The sequence below is a fragment of the Balaenoptera ricei genome, chromosome 15 (genome assembly GCF_028023285.1).
Source record: "Balaenoptera ricei isolate mBalRic1 chromosome 15, mBalRic1.hap2, whole genome shotgun sequence".
In the NCBI taxonomy this organism is placed as follows: Eukaryota; Metazoa; Chordata; class Mammalia; order Artiodactyla; family Balaenopteridae; genus Balaenoptera; species Balaenoptera ricei.
The window spans coordinates 26,392,054-26,408,167 of NC_082653.1; the positions used below are offsets into that span (position 1 = coordinate 26,392,054).

The 16,114-nt window shown below is 49.2% G+C and overlaps 1 protein-coding gene across 10 annotated transcripts in view; it reads right to left on the reverse strand.

Moving 5' to 3' along the window:
- DNMT3B (DNA methyltransferase 3 beta) overlaps window positions 1-16,114 on the reverse strand; it is a 36,831-nt gene that overhangs the window by 4,247 nt on the left and 16,470 nt on the right. For 7 of the 10 annotated variants that reach the window (XM_059895864.1, XM_059895861.1, XM_059895855.1 and 4 more), the window contains exons 5-19: window positions 15,552-15,677; window positions 14,696-14,905; window positions 13,185-13,343; window positions 10,980-11,087; window positions 9,923-10,067; window positions 7,977-8,102; window positions 7,793-7,837; window positions 6,519-6,598; window positions 6,104-6,216; window positions 5,558-5,741; window positions 4,929-5,013; window positions 3,865-4,010; window positions 3,445-3,535; window positions 2,976-3,124; window positions 2,054-2,139 (exon numbers count right to left, since the gene is read on the reverse strand). In XM_059895864.1, coding sequence (XP_059751847.1) covers window positions 2,054-2,139; window positions 2,976-3,124; window positions 3,445-3,535; window positions 3,865-4,010; window positions 4,929-5,013; window positions 5,558-5,741; window positions 6,104-6,216; window positions 6,519-6,598; window positions 7,793-7,837; window positions 7,977-8,102; window positions 9,923-10,067; window positions 10,980-11,087; window positions 13,185-13,343; window positions 14,696-14,905; window positions 15,552-15,677 — 1,853 coding nt within the window. The remainder of the gene's footprint in view (window positions 1-2,053; window positions 2,140-2,975; window positions 3,125-3,444; window positions 3,536-3,864; window positions 4,011-4,928; window positions 5,014-5,557; window positions 5,742-6,103; window positions 6,217-6,518; window positions 6,599-7,792; window positions 7,838-7,976; window positions 8,103-9,922; window positions 10,068-10,979; window positions 11,088-13,184; window positions 13,344-14,695; window positions 14,906-15,551; window positions 15,678-16,114) is intronic. The other 3 variants (XM_059895863.1, XM_059895859.1, XM_059895858.1) reach the window with 1 other exon arrangement.

Below are 16,114 nucleotides of genomic sequence, written 5' to 3' on the forward strand. Positions count from 1 at the left end.
TCAGGAGGCTTTAATAGTGGGTCCAACTAAAGACAAAAGGTGGTTCATAAGTGGACTAAAATTAATTCCCCCTTGTAACTTTCACCACTGAAACCTGCAAAAGCAGAGAGAGGAAAACAGGTGCTTGAGAAGGAAAATGGATAGAACTTTAGAAACTGAAGTGGTTAAACTGAAGTCCAGACCAGAAAACCAGCGAGAGGTGTGAATGCACAGAGTTGATGAATGCCACAGCATCCCTGTGTAAGGAACTCCAAGGCCAAAAAGAAATCAGACATAAGATTGGATATGGTGCCCACAAGAGGGGCCATCGAACACAGAATAATACCTCACTGACCTCACCCTCTCTCTATTCCCAACTCTTCCATGGACCCAGGGGAGCTAAGGGCTCACAGCCCTGCTCTACCTTCTGTTGATTCTAGGACTGAAAATCTTAACAACCAAGATGTTTGGTCTAAAGGCTGGATTTGGGTCTATGACCCGTGGTTGACGCTGGCTGAGTCATGGATTCTGCAGAGCCCACATGTAGCAGTTCACTTCTCATCCCAACTCAGATAATGCTCAGCAAATCCCATTATCTAGAATCTGATCCCTCCCTGTAATTCCACAGGACACCCTCCTGGAGCCACTGCTCTCACTGTGTTCAGTGCATGTGGATGGCACCTCTTGGGCACAACACAATAATCAAAGTCAGAGCCCCCCTCCTCTGAACAACACTTCAGCTGCCTCCCCACTTCTGCACTCATCATGTGATAGTCTATTATTCTTCCACCAGAAAACCTGAGAACCAGAGACACAACTCATCTCATCCGCTTAAAATCTCACGAGAACTCCTGGGTCAAAGTAAATGTGTTGCCATGACTACAAACCTCACATAATTTGGCCCATACTTCGGAGTTCTCAGCCCTCCTCTCACACCCACTCCCCACCCCTGGAACACTGTTCTCCAAGCTGCTCTGCGAATGCCCGTCACTGGCCTCCCTGACCCTCTCCCTTCTGCTCTTAACTGCATGTCTCCACTCCATCACTTTGGGTCCTGCTGGGATGAGAAGCCTCCTCATCAACTCTTCCAGTGCCCCCTCCAACCCTGACCCTGAAATCATTTGTCTTCTCTACGCCTCCCCCACTGGCTCTGTGAGAGCCAAGACTGACATCTAGTCACCACGGAACTGGCAGCAGGGACAGAAGTGCCTGGCAGGGTGAGAGCTCAGGAATGGAGTGAATAAGCCAAGTTCATTCCAGACATGGACGTTGCACCATCTGATGGGCTGATAATAAAAATGTAAGACACCCAACAGAAATCCCAAGCTATTCCAGTACCTTCTCACCTCTGTCCACACTTTGCTAAATGTCTGAAAGTTATGCTTCCAACACTTCCTTTTAAAGAAGAATTTTTTTGAAGCTAACTCATTTGCAAGTTGTATTACCATCACATTTGGTATCTTAATTAGCAGGTTGGTCTCCGTGAAGCCACATAAAGGAGATAATTAATCCTCAGCCAAGCCACTTGCCTTGTGGCTTTCAACGTGAAAGGACTAATGAAAAGTTGGGGAAAGATCTCAGTCAAGAAAATCCAAGGGAGACAGGCTTTGGGCTACCAATTGTTATCTCAGCTCTGCCACCTGATTGGTCACCACAGGCCTGGTCCAGGGATCACTTCATCTCAGGGGCAGGGAGATTAAGTTCATTTCCCAATGGACCGTATCTGGGAGGAGAGGTGGGGTGTAGAAACATCAGCATCCCTTGCTGGGAAGAAGCCTGCTCCAACACATGGCACTTTTAAGCACTAGGTCCCTAGGCAGAGCAGAAATAAATGTACTGAGGAATCCTGGCCTGAGATTCTCAGGTACTTGGTGTACAGCCTAACAGGCTTCAACCACAACCCTATGGTTGAAGGGGTTGGTCTGAAGCAGAGGGTGAGGGCTTTTCTCAGCAGAGCCAGCTCTTTCTACAAGGTTCCAATGTGTCTCTTTCATAAGAGTCGATGGTTAATGGCTCATACCATTAGTTATATTAAACTTGGCTATTACCTGCCCCACTCGGAGCCCCTTGTTACCTGTTCATCCCAGGCAGGTTGCCCCAGAAGTATCGGGCTCTGTGAGCAGCAGACACTTTGATGGCATCAATCATCACTGGATTACACTGCAGGGAGAGAGAAGGGCAGCTGCTGGGAGCCCATGGCAGAATTCAGGCAGCAGACAGGTGACATGGCAGTCCCCTGGCTGTGGAGGAGGCATGGTTCCTGCCAGGCAAGGGACAGACCAATTCCCCTCAAGAGTCTGACTGAAGGACATAGCTAGTGCCTCCATATTAATGGTGGGGAAAGAGACCAGATCAGACCGGCAGGTTGTATGTAAGAGAAGGTATCCCCTGGGGCACGCCACGTTATTATAGAATGTACTGTGTACAGTGGTAAAAGCAACTCAAAATTGAAATCCAGCAGGTTGAGATCCTGGTTATGGAAATGCAGTGTTGGCAAAATCTGACTTCTGCCACTGATTGGTCAGGTTCACATGGCATGAGGGAACTGACCAGCCAGTTCTATAACCTCACTAGCAGAACTTTAGCTCTAAAGTTGGGGGGAAATAAGTATGTACATAAAGTATTTACTACAATGCTTGATGCATATTAAACAGTAAATAATTAACTTGCCTGTGGTCCCTAATGCAGAGTTTCTGGGAACAAGGGTGAGAAAAAAAAAACTCTCTAGAGTAAAAAGTCTCTTTCATGATGCCTCCAAAAGTAGGTGATGGTTTCATCATCTGACTTCAGTGGGTTTGGGGTGAGGTGAGAGATCAAATGTTTTCCAAGTACTAAAGAGAACCAACCCACTCCATTCCATTACTCTCAGACCTAGCCATGCCCTCCATGGGGAACCCGGAAATCATTCCTAGCACTGGAAATACCCTACACCCCCGTTGCCAGCAGGGCCTTCATGCTCATGTTATCTTGACAATCAAGACCCCGGGTCCCCTCACCTCCAGGAACCGAGAGATGTCCCGCTTGTCGCCAACCTTCATGGCCACCACGTTCTCAAACATCCAGAAGAAAGGCCGGTCTTCACCCTCCTTGGGGCGTGTGTAATTCAGCAGGTGGTAGAACTCAAAGAAGAGCCGGCCTGTGCCCTCTGAGCCCACAAAAGAAAACGGCAGAGCCAGGTTCAAAACGTTCAGCCCACCCCTCCATATTGAGACCAATGGGTTCCCAATGACCAGCTAAGGCTGATGCCTTACTGTCCCTTCTCCCTGCCACCCTCTGAAATGACAGGCATCAGCACTGCAGTACTCATGTGTATCTCTGGGGACTGGGGAGTCACAATGAGGCATGAACAGAGACAACAGGTAAGTTTGGCCAGAAGCTAACAGCTCCTTCTCAGGCCACTCCTCCTGGACCAGCACTCAGGGAACATAGGGTCTCTTGGGGCCACGGGAAAGAAGGGATGCTCACCATACAGGCCTTTCCTGGCAGGGTTCACATTTGAGAGATCATTGCATGGGCTTCCACCAATCACCAAGTCAAAGGGGCCCCATTCTTCAATCTGCAAGAGAAAAACAGTCAGGGATGGGGGTGAGGATGGAGAGGTGAACAGCCTGGGTTCCAGGTAACCAGCTAGAAGAAAACCCACTTCTAGGTCTTGCTTGGTCATTTCAGTCGCCCAACTCCACTTTTGACCCAAGAAAACCAAATGCTCAGGATACGCTAAGATCTAAATCATTCTGAATGATTTCCAAGTTGCGGGTTTAACACTACAGCTTGATGGAACCAAACCTTCTCTTCTGCCACAACCCCGGGCATGGAGAAGGTGGCAACGTGGCTGTGAGGACGTCGGGGGCTCAGGGAGTGGAGGAAGAGGGGGGCTGCCCTCACGTTTTTCTTTGTGATATTCCTGACGTCGTTCACATATTTGATATTGCCCTCATGCTTAACAGTTCCAACGGCGATGGACTCTTCACACACTTCAGAGGCGACATATTTCTCCACTTTGATGCCCAATTCTTTGAGGACCAAGTACCCTGTTGGGGGGGGGGTGTCGAGGGGGAGAGAAAAGACATCAGGGTTGTCCTGCCAAGGGCCCCTCCTTTCAGTTACTCTAAGCCATCTCCAGAACTCACACCAGACACAGCAAGGCCATGGCAGTCCTCAAGTGGACCCCTGCAGATGGCAGGGTCTAACCCTAACTGCACACTGGGCCCCCCAGGCTCTCTGTGGAGTTTCATGAAGAAAATATGTATGTATAACTGGTATAGCCCACTGGCAGCATTTATTAAAACTGACAGGCACATAGCCAAGGCCCCCCATCTACCGCCCCAGCAGAGTCAGATACATGAATGGGTATCTTCTCCAAAACCATGCTGAGAAAAAAAAGCTTTAAAAACTGTCAGTGTTTTAGGCAGGTGGACACTGGTGAACAAATAGAAGTACAAGTGAGGCTAAGTGCACAGCAACGCATTCTCACTGCTTCCTGCTCTCCTGAAAGGGAAATGTTCCTAACAATTCACCACAGGGCAGTTCTGACAATTAAATGAGTTAAATCAGGCAAAGTGCCCAGGGGCAAACATGCATGTCAGCTATGCTTATTCTATACATGGGAAACCTAGAGGAAACGGGAGGGAACCAAGATTAGAGATGTTAGGAGGAGAGTTGCCCAATTAATAATCTCCAATATATCTATGCTTATGGAACGGAAAATAATTTTCCAAAATTCCTGTACATAATAAAAAATAAAATGCAGAGGCTAAAATATCCATGCCTTTAAAAAGGACCAAAAGAGGACCAGGTGGGTGAAATGGTGGAGAGGTTTGAGGAGAGAAACAAGGAGCCAGTGGATTTCTCAGAACAGGTGACCAACAGGTACTTCCCAGGGGTCTTTCTTGACACTGACAACGGACACCTGGATCAGGTGAGCATCCCCAGGTGAACCCCTAACTCACCTGTCGCAATTCCGTCAAACAGGGACAAGACTCGAATGGGTCGCCTTCGGTTTGCGGGAATCGCAGGGTATAACTTGGGGGCTTCCTGCCAGGTTAAATAAAGAGGTCATGGAGGTCAAGGTGTGGGTGTGGGGAGGGGGACTCAAGCTCTGGAAGAAGGGCTGGTCTTCCTCTGAGGGACACAAGCCCTGAGCTCTGCCCTTTCTTCGCTGGGATGCCCTGGGGAGCTTTGGCACAGATGGCCCTTCCACCCTTAGACACGGAACAGATGAAGCTCTGACAGGGGTGCAAAGTCACCCACAAAAAGACATGTGCTCCTCCATGAACTTGCAGCCCAGGAAAAGCCATATATGCCCACTAAGACTTGGGAGTAGGTCCCAGGCTTCCCTCCCCTCTGCAGTTCCACTAAGACTAAGTAAGTCTGGGTCAGTTCCATCCCTATTTCTTCAGCAGGCCCTTGAAAAAGCCAAGCCAAGAGGGAGGAGAGGGAAGAACACTGGAGCCGCCTGGGAAGTGCACACGGGACAATTAATTAGCCGGGGCTCCAGTCTGAGGCTCTCAGACGCTCCTCCGTACAGCGGAGCTTTGTTTCTGTGAACTCCATGCACTGGGGTGGGTGCCAAGCTTACGTAGTCGAGCCCCGGGTCGCTGGTGAAGAAGGCCTGCAGGCGCACACTCCAGTCCTTGCGGCGCCGCAGGACGCCATGGCAGCGCTGGGGCAGGCACATGTAGCAGCTCCAGGGCTCCTGCAGCTTGGCGTCCGCCGCCGTGCCCGGGCCCACCAGCACCTCCAGGCACTCCACACAGAAGCACCTACGCCGGGTGGCGGGGAGGAGGGGTGGCCGTCATCAGGCGGCTCTCCTGCGAGCCCCACCCTCCCCACGGGGCTGGCGTGTGCTGGCTGAAACCCTCTCGGGCCCCCAGTTGCCCCTCCCCATGGGCAGCAAGGCCCTGTGTGCGAGGAACAGCAATCTCTCCCTGGAAACCTGGGCACCCTCAGTCCACAGGCAGCTCTGCGGATCCTTCTCTAGCCCGCTCCCTGCCTTTCTTCAACCCATCCCAACATCCCAGTTCTACTTCAGGGACATAGAAACTTCAAGGACAGGCCCCCACAGATTTAATACTGGCTCCGGGCCCCGTCCCCAGGTCAGCGAGGCTCCAGTCCCCATGCTCACCGGCAGCAGCTGGTGTTGCTGCAAAGGAGCAGCTCGCGGCCCTCGCAGCACACGGTGCAGTAGGACTGGTAGCCGTCGTCGTCGTACATGTAGAACAGCTCAAGGAACCGGTCCTGGCAGCCAGAGAGAAATGCCTGTGAAATCGGAGACCAGGGACCTCCAGGCCCCGCTCGCTTGCTCACTGGCGGAGGCCCTAGGACGCAGCCACAGAACAGGTCATGGGCGGCTTGGTGCTTTTTACAGGGACAACTAGCTGGGGTCTGCGGGGCACCGCCCCTTTGAGTGAAGGGTGGGGCGATCGGCCCCACTAGAGCCTTCCCTACCGCCTACACGCAGGTGCTTTATTCTAGGGAAGTGCAGGGAAGTTGAGAAGAAGGGAAGGGGCAGGAAAGTCCAGGGCGGGGATTGGTCTTACCCGGCATGTCTGGCAGAGTCCACCCTCAAAGAGAGGGTGGAAGGACACGGGGTTTTTCCTACCACAGGACAAACAGCTATCTGTAAGAAAGACAGGGATGCACCTTGTGGCAATGACAGCCCCAAGATCAGCTGCTGAAGCCTTGTGTCTCGTTGTTCTTATGTACTCCACGTGAGGAATATGCCAAAGATTCTGCACAATTTGTTCCTTTGACTGTGCTTCAAAGTTGCCATCTCTGCTCCAGAGATGGAGAGGCTAAATCGCCAGCTCCAAGCAGAAGGTCCCACAGGACAGGCAAAGATCTGACCCAGAAATGGGGGGCAGGGTGGTGCCCACAGAACAGAACAAGAAGCAGCTGTGCCAGCAGAGGAACCAAGCTTGGAGGGTCTGGTATGAAAAATCTTTAAAGACTCTTTACAGGCTGGGACTTTTGGAGAATTTGTGGTGATGCCGGTTTGCCTGTTGTCTCATCATGATAGGACTTGCCCGTGACCAATCCTACACACAGCCACGGCTGTAATTTCAGAGCCCGGGTCCTTTTACTATAGGCTATCCTGTCCCTTCACATCAGCAGGTCTTACTGATCTACATCACTGACCAGGTGGACTGGGCCTGCAAAATAAATACCAAGCACTCCCTGCCAGGAAGCAGACAGATGAAGGAGCCTTGGGGGATAGGAGGATCATGGGTCCAGGTTCCCAGAATCAAAAGGGCCTGCTCCAATCGGGGCTCCCTGGGTCAACAGCTCTGTTGTTTTCCTACCCAGCACTGACGATCCACTTAATATTTGTTGACTAAAGGACATCGGGCTGAGGAAGCAATAGACAGCTGTCCTCACACATTCCGAGTTCCGTTAGATGTGTACTGGGCAGTTACAATTCCAGCAGAATTCCCAGCCAGGGCAAAGAACCAGAGTTGGCTTTGAGAGTGACAGTGGTGAAGTGTGTCTGCCTTTCACCTCAAAGCCAGTTGCAGTGCTTGTTCAGGGGGCTCACGAGGCCACAGATCATGGTTTCAGGTTTTGGGCTCTCCTGGCCCAAGCATTTTCATTTCCATTCTGTCCCCAGGCACACCTCCCGCTCACTGATCTTAGGAATCAGCCTCAGTGAAAACCAGGCAACTCATTCTAAGTAGCATCTAAGTAAGATGTCCACGCCTCGACCTGAGGTCAACGCAGAGTTGGGGGTGGACCTCTGCAGGGCAGACCAGCAGGCCTGGAGCACAGGCTGGGAGCACTACCCAGGCAGGGAAGCCAGCCAGGGATAGGGCCTTACCTTCGAGATTGCTCTTGTTGTTGGAAACATCCGAAGCCATTTGCTCTGTTGAGAAAAGAGAAGGTGTGAGATGAGGTCGGGGAGCCTCTTACCGATCATCTACGCCCTTGCTGAGTGGTCCTCACTACCTGCCCACTTCCACTTGAGGATGGACCGTCCCCCAGCCTCCTCGCCCCACAATCACCTCGACTCTGGTCCTCCTCTCCTCGGTCTTTGCCATTGTTATAACAATTTGTCTTGAGGCGCTTGGCTGGGGGGCAGTAGTCAGAGGTGGTGGAGTCCTCAGCTGTGCGTCTTCGCGTCTTGTTCTCTGTGAAAGGTGAGGAGAAGGCAGCCATGGCTGGGTGGGAGGAGGGTGCTGGGAGGACAGGACCCTACTTGCTATGCCTGGGTGCCAGCTGCATCTGGCCATGACATGAGTCTACCCTGGGTGTCTCAGGTCCCTCTATGGAAAATTTGCATGAGGACGTAATTTAAAACTCCTCACGCAGCTAACCCACGTACAGGGTCTTCAACAGCTGTAGTTGCAAAATACATGCTCTAGACCCAGCACAAAGAGAATTAGGCACAGCTCAGTCTACAGATGAAACCCTGACACTGTTTATGATCCCCAGTGAGCTGATAGCCACATGTAGCTACTGAGAACTGGCAATGCCACTTGTATGACTGAGGAAATGCATTTTACATTTAACTTCTACATGAATTTAAAAACTGCAGTTGATCCAATTTCTAATGAGAACTTAGCATCCAAATTGAGATGTTCTAAGACACATCAAAAACGAGATATTGAAAATAGGACTAAAAGGTCATGTAAAATATCTTAATTTTTTTTATACTGACTGTGGTAAATGGTAAAATGTTGGAAATAGATTAAGTGTATGATCAATATTAATTTTACTCTTTTTTTAAGCTTCTTAATGTGGCTACTAGAAAACGTTTAATTATATTAGGTGGCTACTGTTTATATGTCTATAAATTCCATTGTATTTTTATTCAACCTATATAGTATAATCTATAAGGGACATGGTTAAGTTTGACTCTGACCCTAGGAGAGAAAATTACACAGCCATTAAAAATCATAAGGACCCTTTAGTGAGAAAATGACATTTAACAGTGCTTATACGATAAATATTGAGAAATAAAGGGAAAGCAGGAATCCAACCAGTGTACAGAAAGAGCTGGAAGGACGTGCACACCCAAAAATATTGCCCTGGAGGGCAGCTGTGAAGGTTGGAGTGAAGGGGCAGGGGTAAGAGTTCAGGTTGACTTTTAACAGATTTGATTCTTTTCCAGTGACCACTGTGTATGCAAAGAAATTGAAAGAAAGTGCAGAGAAAATAGTGCATAGTCAAAAGATGGGGAGGGAATACCGTGTTTCCTTGCTTCTAAGTTCCTACTGCCTGCACGACGAACCTTCGACTTATTAACCACTTTTGGCGGGGAGGGACAAAACAAAACAGAAAACACTGCGTTAAATATAAGGATTATAAGACAAATCCTGGATTTCTGGAGAGTGACAACAAGAAACCACAGATCCCTAATAATGGGGGAAATGCAATATTGGTCAACGTGAGGATAGATGATGCCCCTTTCTGAATGGAGGTGACTTATAGATTTTGGGTGTTTGTGGGGTTTTTTTTAAAACACATTCCAAGTTTCCTCCAATATGCAGAGCTTAATTATTTTTTCCTTTTAAGAAAAGGTGCTAGTGAAGATTCCATCTTGACTCTGTTTACTCAAGCTTTAAGAACAGATTCAGGGAGGCGCAAGAGGGAAGCAATATGGAGATATATGTATACAGATAGCTGATTCACTTTGTTATAGAGCAGAAACTAACACAACATTGTAAAGCAATTATACTCCAATAAAGATGTAAAAAAATTTAAAAAATAAATAAAAAACAAAGAACAGATTCAATCCCGGTTATATGTACTTGACCTTTTGGCAGGAAAGTATCCAGTGAAACTAGAAAAGGCTAGGCTGTTGGAAAAAACTAAACTAAGGAGCCAGCCAGGGCTGACTGGCTACTGTAAAGCCGGGCTGGGATGAGAGGCAGCAGGGGTGACTGCATCTCCCCAGGATGCTCCCACCACCAGCAGCAGGGGTGCTGCCACAGGGAGCCATTCCCACCTGGTTGCCTGTTGTTGGGTTTGAGGCCCTCGATCCCGGTGGGTTTAAAGCCCCCGTGGGCCCACTCCAACATGGGCTTCAGCTGATCCTCCAGCGAGTCTCCAGGGCTGCTGGGGAAGGTTTTGCCAGCCCGTATCCTGGCTTTCTGCCGAGATAGAGAGAGAATCTGATGAAGAGGAGGGGCGGGTGCTTGCCTGGCCCCACCCAGGGATGCCCCTTGCTGGGGCCTGCATTCCCCTTTACACTGGGCCCTTTCATAGCCAGACAGCTGTCCTGAGCTGTGGTATGTGACAGCGAGGAATGGCCTGTGCAGGGACAGGCCGTGGGGGGAGCCTTAAGTCTCCCCACACAGGCACCAGATATGATCTCTTCCCTGTAGGGAACTGGAGTGGGTCAGCTCCCTCTCGAGGGCAGAGGATCAGAATTAGCTGTGTCACTTTTTAGCTATAGGAGAAGCGTCAGCCAGCACTGTCTCATGGCCTCTGAGAAAGCTCCGGGTTTCTTGTTTTATTTCCCTAATGAAGGTGTGGAGGTGTTAAGTCCTATTTCAGAAGCACCAGGACTTACGTGTCTAATTAAGCACAGAGCTTGTCTCATAAATGCTGGACAGAGGACACTGATCTTTTCAGTTGCAAGTCAAGGTAGAGGAAGCACAGAGCCTGACGGATCCCACAGACAAGGGGAGGAAGCAGCTGACCCTCAGCAGCTGCCCAGTCTTGGCCCTGAACCACAAGTTCTGGAAAAGCTTGCTCACTGATTCGAATATCGCCTCCTACTTCCCAGGGCTCCTCCTTCCTCATTCAGTGGGCAATTCAGACGGAGACCAGCTGGGAGCTGGGGTAGCACTAGGAAATCATGGGCAGTCTCAAATCCCTTCCTTCCCTTCCCAGCACGGCCTGTCAGGCCACTGTCTTTTAACCTCCTTCCTCCCTGCTTGCCCCGGTCCCCTCCAACCCATCCTTGGCCACACTGAGGCCTGAGTTGGCTTTCTGTATGTTTCTTGCTTTAACCCCACCCATTCATGGGGCCAGGCCCTAGCCACCCACCACCATGTTACCTCCAGAGCGTGGTACATGGCCTTCCTGTAAGAGACCAGCTTATTGAAGGTCGCCAGGTTAAAGTGGTGGCTGAACAACCCCAAGGCCACCAACTTATCTGCTGGTATCTAGAAGAGAAAGCCATCATCAACATTCACCTACAGCCTGTGTCTTGGGTGCCCTGGGTTTCTCATGAGCTTATTCCTGGGGATCAGGTTCACAGATATTTTCAGAGCAAATGACTTTCATGATCCCTGGTGTGACCCCCTTGCAGCTCAGTCTTGAAATTCACCATGGATGCTCCAATTTTAGGGGTTTTGCACATGTTCTTTCCTCCTTCGTGAGCATGACAAATAGCTGTGATTACTATTTACTGTCTACTTACTTTAGCCTTTTATTGAGCTAATGGATGTGTTTAGAGAACAGTGCCTGGCACAGAGTAAGCTCTTTTTAGTAATCGTGAATTGTTAATACAAGAATTCCACTGGGGCTAAAGATCCATATTCTATAAGTCTCATCCCCAAGTCCCCAGGCCATGCATGAAACACTTGGGTTGCCAATTATGAGATGAAACTGGGCATTCAGGTTTCAGAGCTGACAAGACATGTGATATTTCATTCTCCCCAGTGCTGGCACTCATGCTCCCCTCTCAATCTCTAAGCCCAACCACCCATAGGGGTGTTGCCACTACTGGTGAGAAGGAACTGGGATTCAACACAGTTGTGCATGGAAACGCAGGTGCTACCCCAATGCCAAACTGCTTCAATACAGCAAGCGGCCTAAGCACCAGGCCCCATATTGCAATCCCATCCCATAATGCTAACATAACAGCATCTTAAATATTAGCATCAGACGCAGTCTTGCTAAGTTTGCTAAGCACATTTTATGTCTCACTGGGCCAAAGCAATTACAAACACTCCATGTTTTTTTTCATTTCATTGCACACAAGTCATCGCCCTGCAATTAGATGCTTCAGGGAGAGCACAGGCCCAGGACATTTGTCCTTCAGCTCCCTCTGCTGGCCAAGGAGGACCTCTGTATGCAGACTCTCCCCACCAGGGAGACTCCAGGTCATATTATTCTTGCCCTTTGAGAACTTCAATGTGTTAATGGCAAATGGCCCAATTTATGGGAAAACCAAAATCTCAACTTGAGGCCAAGTCCCACAGATGTACTAGGCTGGTCCTTCATTCCCACACCTGCCTCCACCCCAGCCCACTTGTTCTGCTGTTCCTCACCTAACCTCTGGACACGTTGAGGGATGCGCTAAAGACAACATCACAGGAAAAGTATTGTTTGCCGCATCCTAATCAAAACCTGGAGGTCTACGAAGGTGTCTTCAAAAGGTGTAAGAATCAAAATAGCCTGATTCATCCCCAACATAGACTCTCATCAAGAAAGATGAGTATTACAACAGGACAACTTTCAAAAATCTATGTACATGAAAAGAAGCCAGACACAAAACAGTACATATTATATTATCTACATAAGTTTGTGTATAATCCAAACTAGTCTATAGTGATAGAAATCAGAACAGCGGTCACCTACAGGGGTGGTGTGTACAGGGAACGTACTGCAGAGGTCGAAATGTTCTATATTTGGGTTGAGATATTGTTTACATATGTGCATACATTTTTGAAAATTCATTGAATCATAGATCATTTAAGATCTATGCACTGCACTGTAAGCAAATTTTTATCTTAATAAAGTATTTTTTTTAAATATATATATGTATATACAAAAGGTGAGCTTTAAATGGCTAATATCAATAATCAAGAAACACTGAAATCACCACTCAAAGAACTTTTCCATAACTGTCACCAGGTGACCCTGGATCCATCTCTAAGCCCAGCCAGGGATGTCTCTGCCCCTAGGACTAAATGACTGAGTCAGACACCCCTTCCTGTCTCTTCCAGGCTTCTCCACTGGAGTACTTTGAGGGTATCTTCCCGGGTGGCCACTCCTGCCCCTCAGAATCCATACTGGTGACTCTGCCACAGAGAAATAGACCAACAGAGCCCAGGTGGCCATGGATCCAGAGCTCTGGGCCTGTGTGAGCCAATGAGCAAGGGAAGTTTTTGTCCTCCTTTTGGACACACAGAGTCACAGAGTCTCATCCATCTGCAGAAAGCAGGCCGTTATCTTAAAAGGAAACTGTAAAAGGAAGGGAAGGAAAACACTGTGGGTCTGCAAGCCCATGAAAGCTCGCCCTGCCCTGGACTCACCTCGGAGAACTTGCCATCGCCAAACCACTGAACCCACCGCATGCCAGACATTGCCTGACGCTTGGAGGTGGCCTTCCAGGACACCACCATGGCAGGCCACCAGGAGAAACCCTTGATCTTTCCCCACACGAGATCCCCTATTCCAAACTCTTTCCCGTCCTGCAAGAAAAACCACATGAAGGAATCGCAATGAGACAGACCAGTTGGGCCAAGGAAAAACCCTGCCTGTCCCACTGACCCCGATGGCAACTGCCTCGGAGTCCAACACAGGGCTTCCTGAAAGTGCAGGCAGAGTTCCTCAGGAAATTCCCTACCTCCAACACTTCCTGGTTGAAAATTCAGTGAGAATGGCTTGAAAATAAGGGGCAGAGCATGGGCAGGTTTGGTTGTTTGACAGGAACGTGGGGTTTTTTATATTGGATCTATAATATGTAACCTGTAACATGTAACCTAGTATCTGGAAAGATATTAACTGAAAACTCACAGGAAGTAAGATCAGAGTAAAAAACCTGGATATTCCCACCACAGGCCATCAAATGGGATATTACAAAGCCATTAAAATGCAAAAAATTTGGCCACTTGCACATAAAAACTTGCCATAAAAGGTGAGATGCCCATGGAATCATGCAGGTTATTAAAATGTATCTATAAGATCTACTCTGGGACTTCCCTGGTGGCACAGTGGTTGGGAGTCCGCCTGCCAATGCAGGGGACATGGGTTCGAGCCCTGGTCCAGGATGATCCCACATGCTGCGGAGCAACTGGGACCATGTGCCACAGCTGCTGAGCCTGCACTCTAGAGCCCACGAGCCACAACTACTGACCCCGTATGTCACAATTACTGAAGCCCGCATGCCTCGAGCCCAAGCTCTGCAACGGGAGGGGCCACAACAGTGACAAATCTGTGCACCGCAGCAAAGCATGGCCCCCGCTCGCCACAACTAGAGAAAGCCCCCATGCATCAGTGGAGACTCAATGCAGCCAAAAATAAATAAATTAATTTTAAAAAAAAGATCTACTCTGAAGTCATGTACATGGAAAAAAGGATTTCTACATGATATGTGTACATACATATACACATGCATATGTAGCAAAGCCTGAGTGAAACCAACAAGCTCAACTGGTTAATTATGAACAACCCTAGACGGATTACACAATACAGGGGATTATAGACATGAAAGTGAGGCAACTCCAGTTCCTAATAAGGGAAAGAAGCAGATCAACAATTGTATATGTAAACATGATGAACAGAATTATGAATTATGTATACAAGGTATATATATTTCTAGGTACAAAGATGTCATGTTCAGAAAATCAGTAATCCGATGGTAAACTAATCTGGTGCTTGAGTTATGTCTAGGAGATAAGGATATAGCAAGGACCATGTTGCATATGAAAAATGTACTTGGCAAATGAATTCAAATATTATGATAAAAGTGACAAAAACCGCAGTAAGTCACCTCTGGGTAAGTGTTCCCTTTTCCCTGTATTCAGCCCTTCTCCAGTGGTACCTGATACTCAGTGCTGTCGGCATCTCTGCCCTCTGCGTCCACCTGCGGGGACTCCACGCTCTCCTGCTGGCTGTCCTGGGCCAGGCGGGCATAGGGCGTACTGCTGCTCTGGGGCACCACATCATCATCTGTGAGGTCAATAGTGAGGTAGGGGCTGGCAGGGGACAGCCATGGCGTGCCTGCAGATGATCCTGTCCGCCGCCTCAGGGACTGTGGACAAAAGGACACGTAGCTTGGGCCACAGCAGACCAGGTGGGTGACCAGAGACCAGTGGTACCCCCAATGGCTTCCCAAGCAAGCAGAAGTGAAGTAGAGTGAAGACCTAAGTTAATGAAACAGAGACCACCAAGGATGGTTTTCCAGGAACAAGTAAGTGTCCCTTAAGTGGCGAGAGAAAGCAACTTCCTTAAGGACAAGGACAGAATCGTTATCCTCGTCAGGATAACTAGTGATGCTCAGAGAGGGCTCCCTGGTGCCCAGCCTTGCAACAGGAGTCGAGAGTTGCTGTAACCCGTGGGGTTGCCTGAAGAGAGTCACTGAAGATACTAAGGAGACAAGACAGTTCTGGAATCAGTGGTTTGAGCTTTTTCCGAGGAGGAGTAAGAACCCAGTCAACAGGCAATTCTTGCATTCCCACCACGGTTCCATCCAGGGATCAGGCCAGGAGAGAAGTCATCAGGCTTAGGAAGAGCTTACCCAGCACCCGGGAGAGAAAGGAAAGGTAAGATCCTGAAAGGATGATAAGTGTGAAGAAAGGAAGCAGGTTATACAGCGGCCACTTTCCGTGGTGTGATGAGAGGGGCAGATCTTCCAGTTAGAGACTGGGGGCAGGGGTCTGAGCGTCCGGGGAACCAACCCTGGTAGCTGAGAATTCCACGGGGGACTCGTCCACGTGGTTGCGGCCCTGCCGGCCTCGGGTGGAACGTGGGGAGGGCCTGTGCCTCTCCCGGCTGGAGGTACTGTTGTTATTTCGGGTTCGGACCTGGAAGCAAGAGAGGATAAGCACGAGGCCTTTGGTGAATGGAGGCTGGGGTCCTAGACAGGGGGCCCAGAGGACTGGGCTTGAGAGGCAGCCTCAGGCCAACAGAAGTGAACAAGGTGCTCTAGCAGGAAGGGATTCTGGACTGGTCACTTCCCACCCAGAAACTCCCCACTTTGTGGGATAAGGGATCAGGGTGGCCAGCAGGGCTGCCTGACAATCTACAGCAGGTCCCAGTCTGCCTGGCACAGCTGAAACTGGCACCTGCAAATGGAATTGAAAAATAAAATCCAAGTTTACTCTCAATCAAACACTTTTCTATTCCAAAAGCATTATTACTATTGTTGCATTCCTCCCGAAGGTACTGGATCACCAAGACGGATGAGAAGCCCTTATGCTTCCTTCTCAAAAATGGCATGAACTTGGGTGTTGCAGACCTG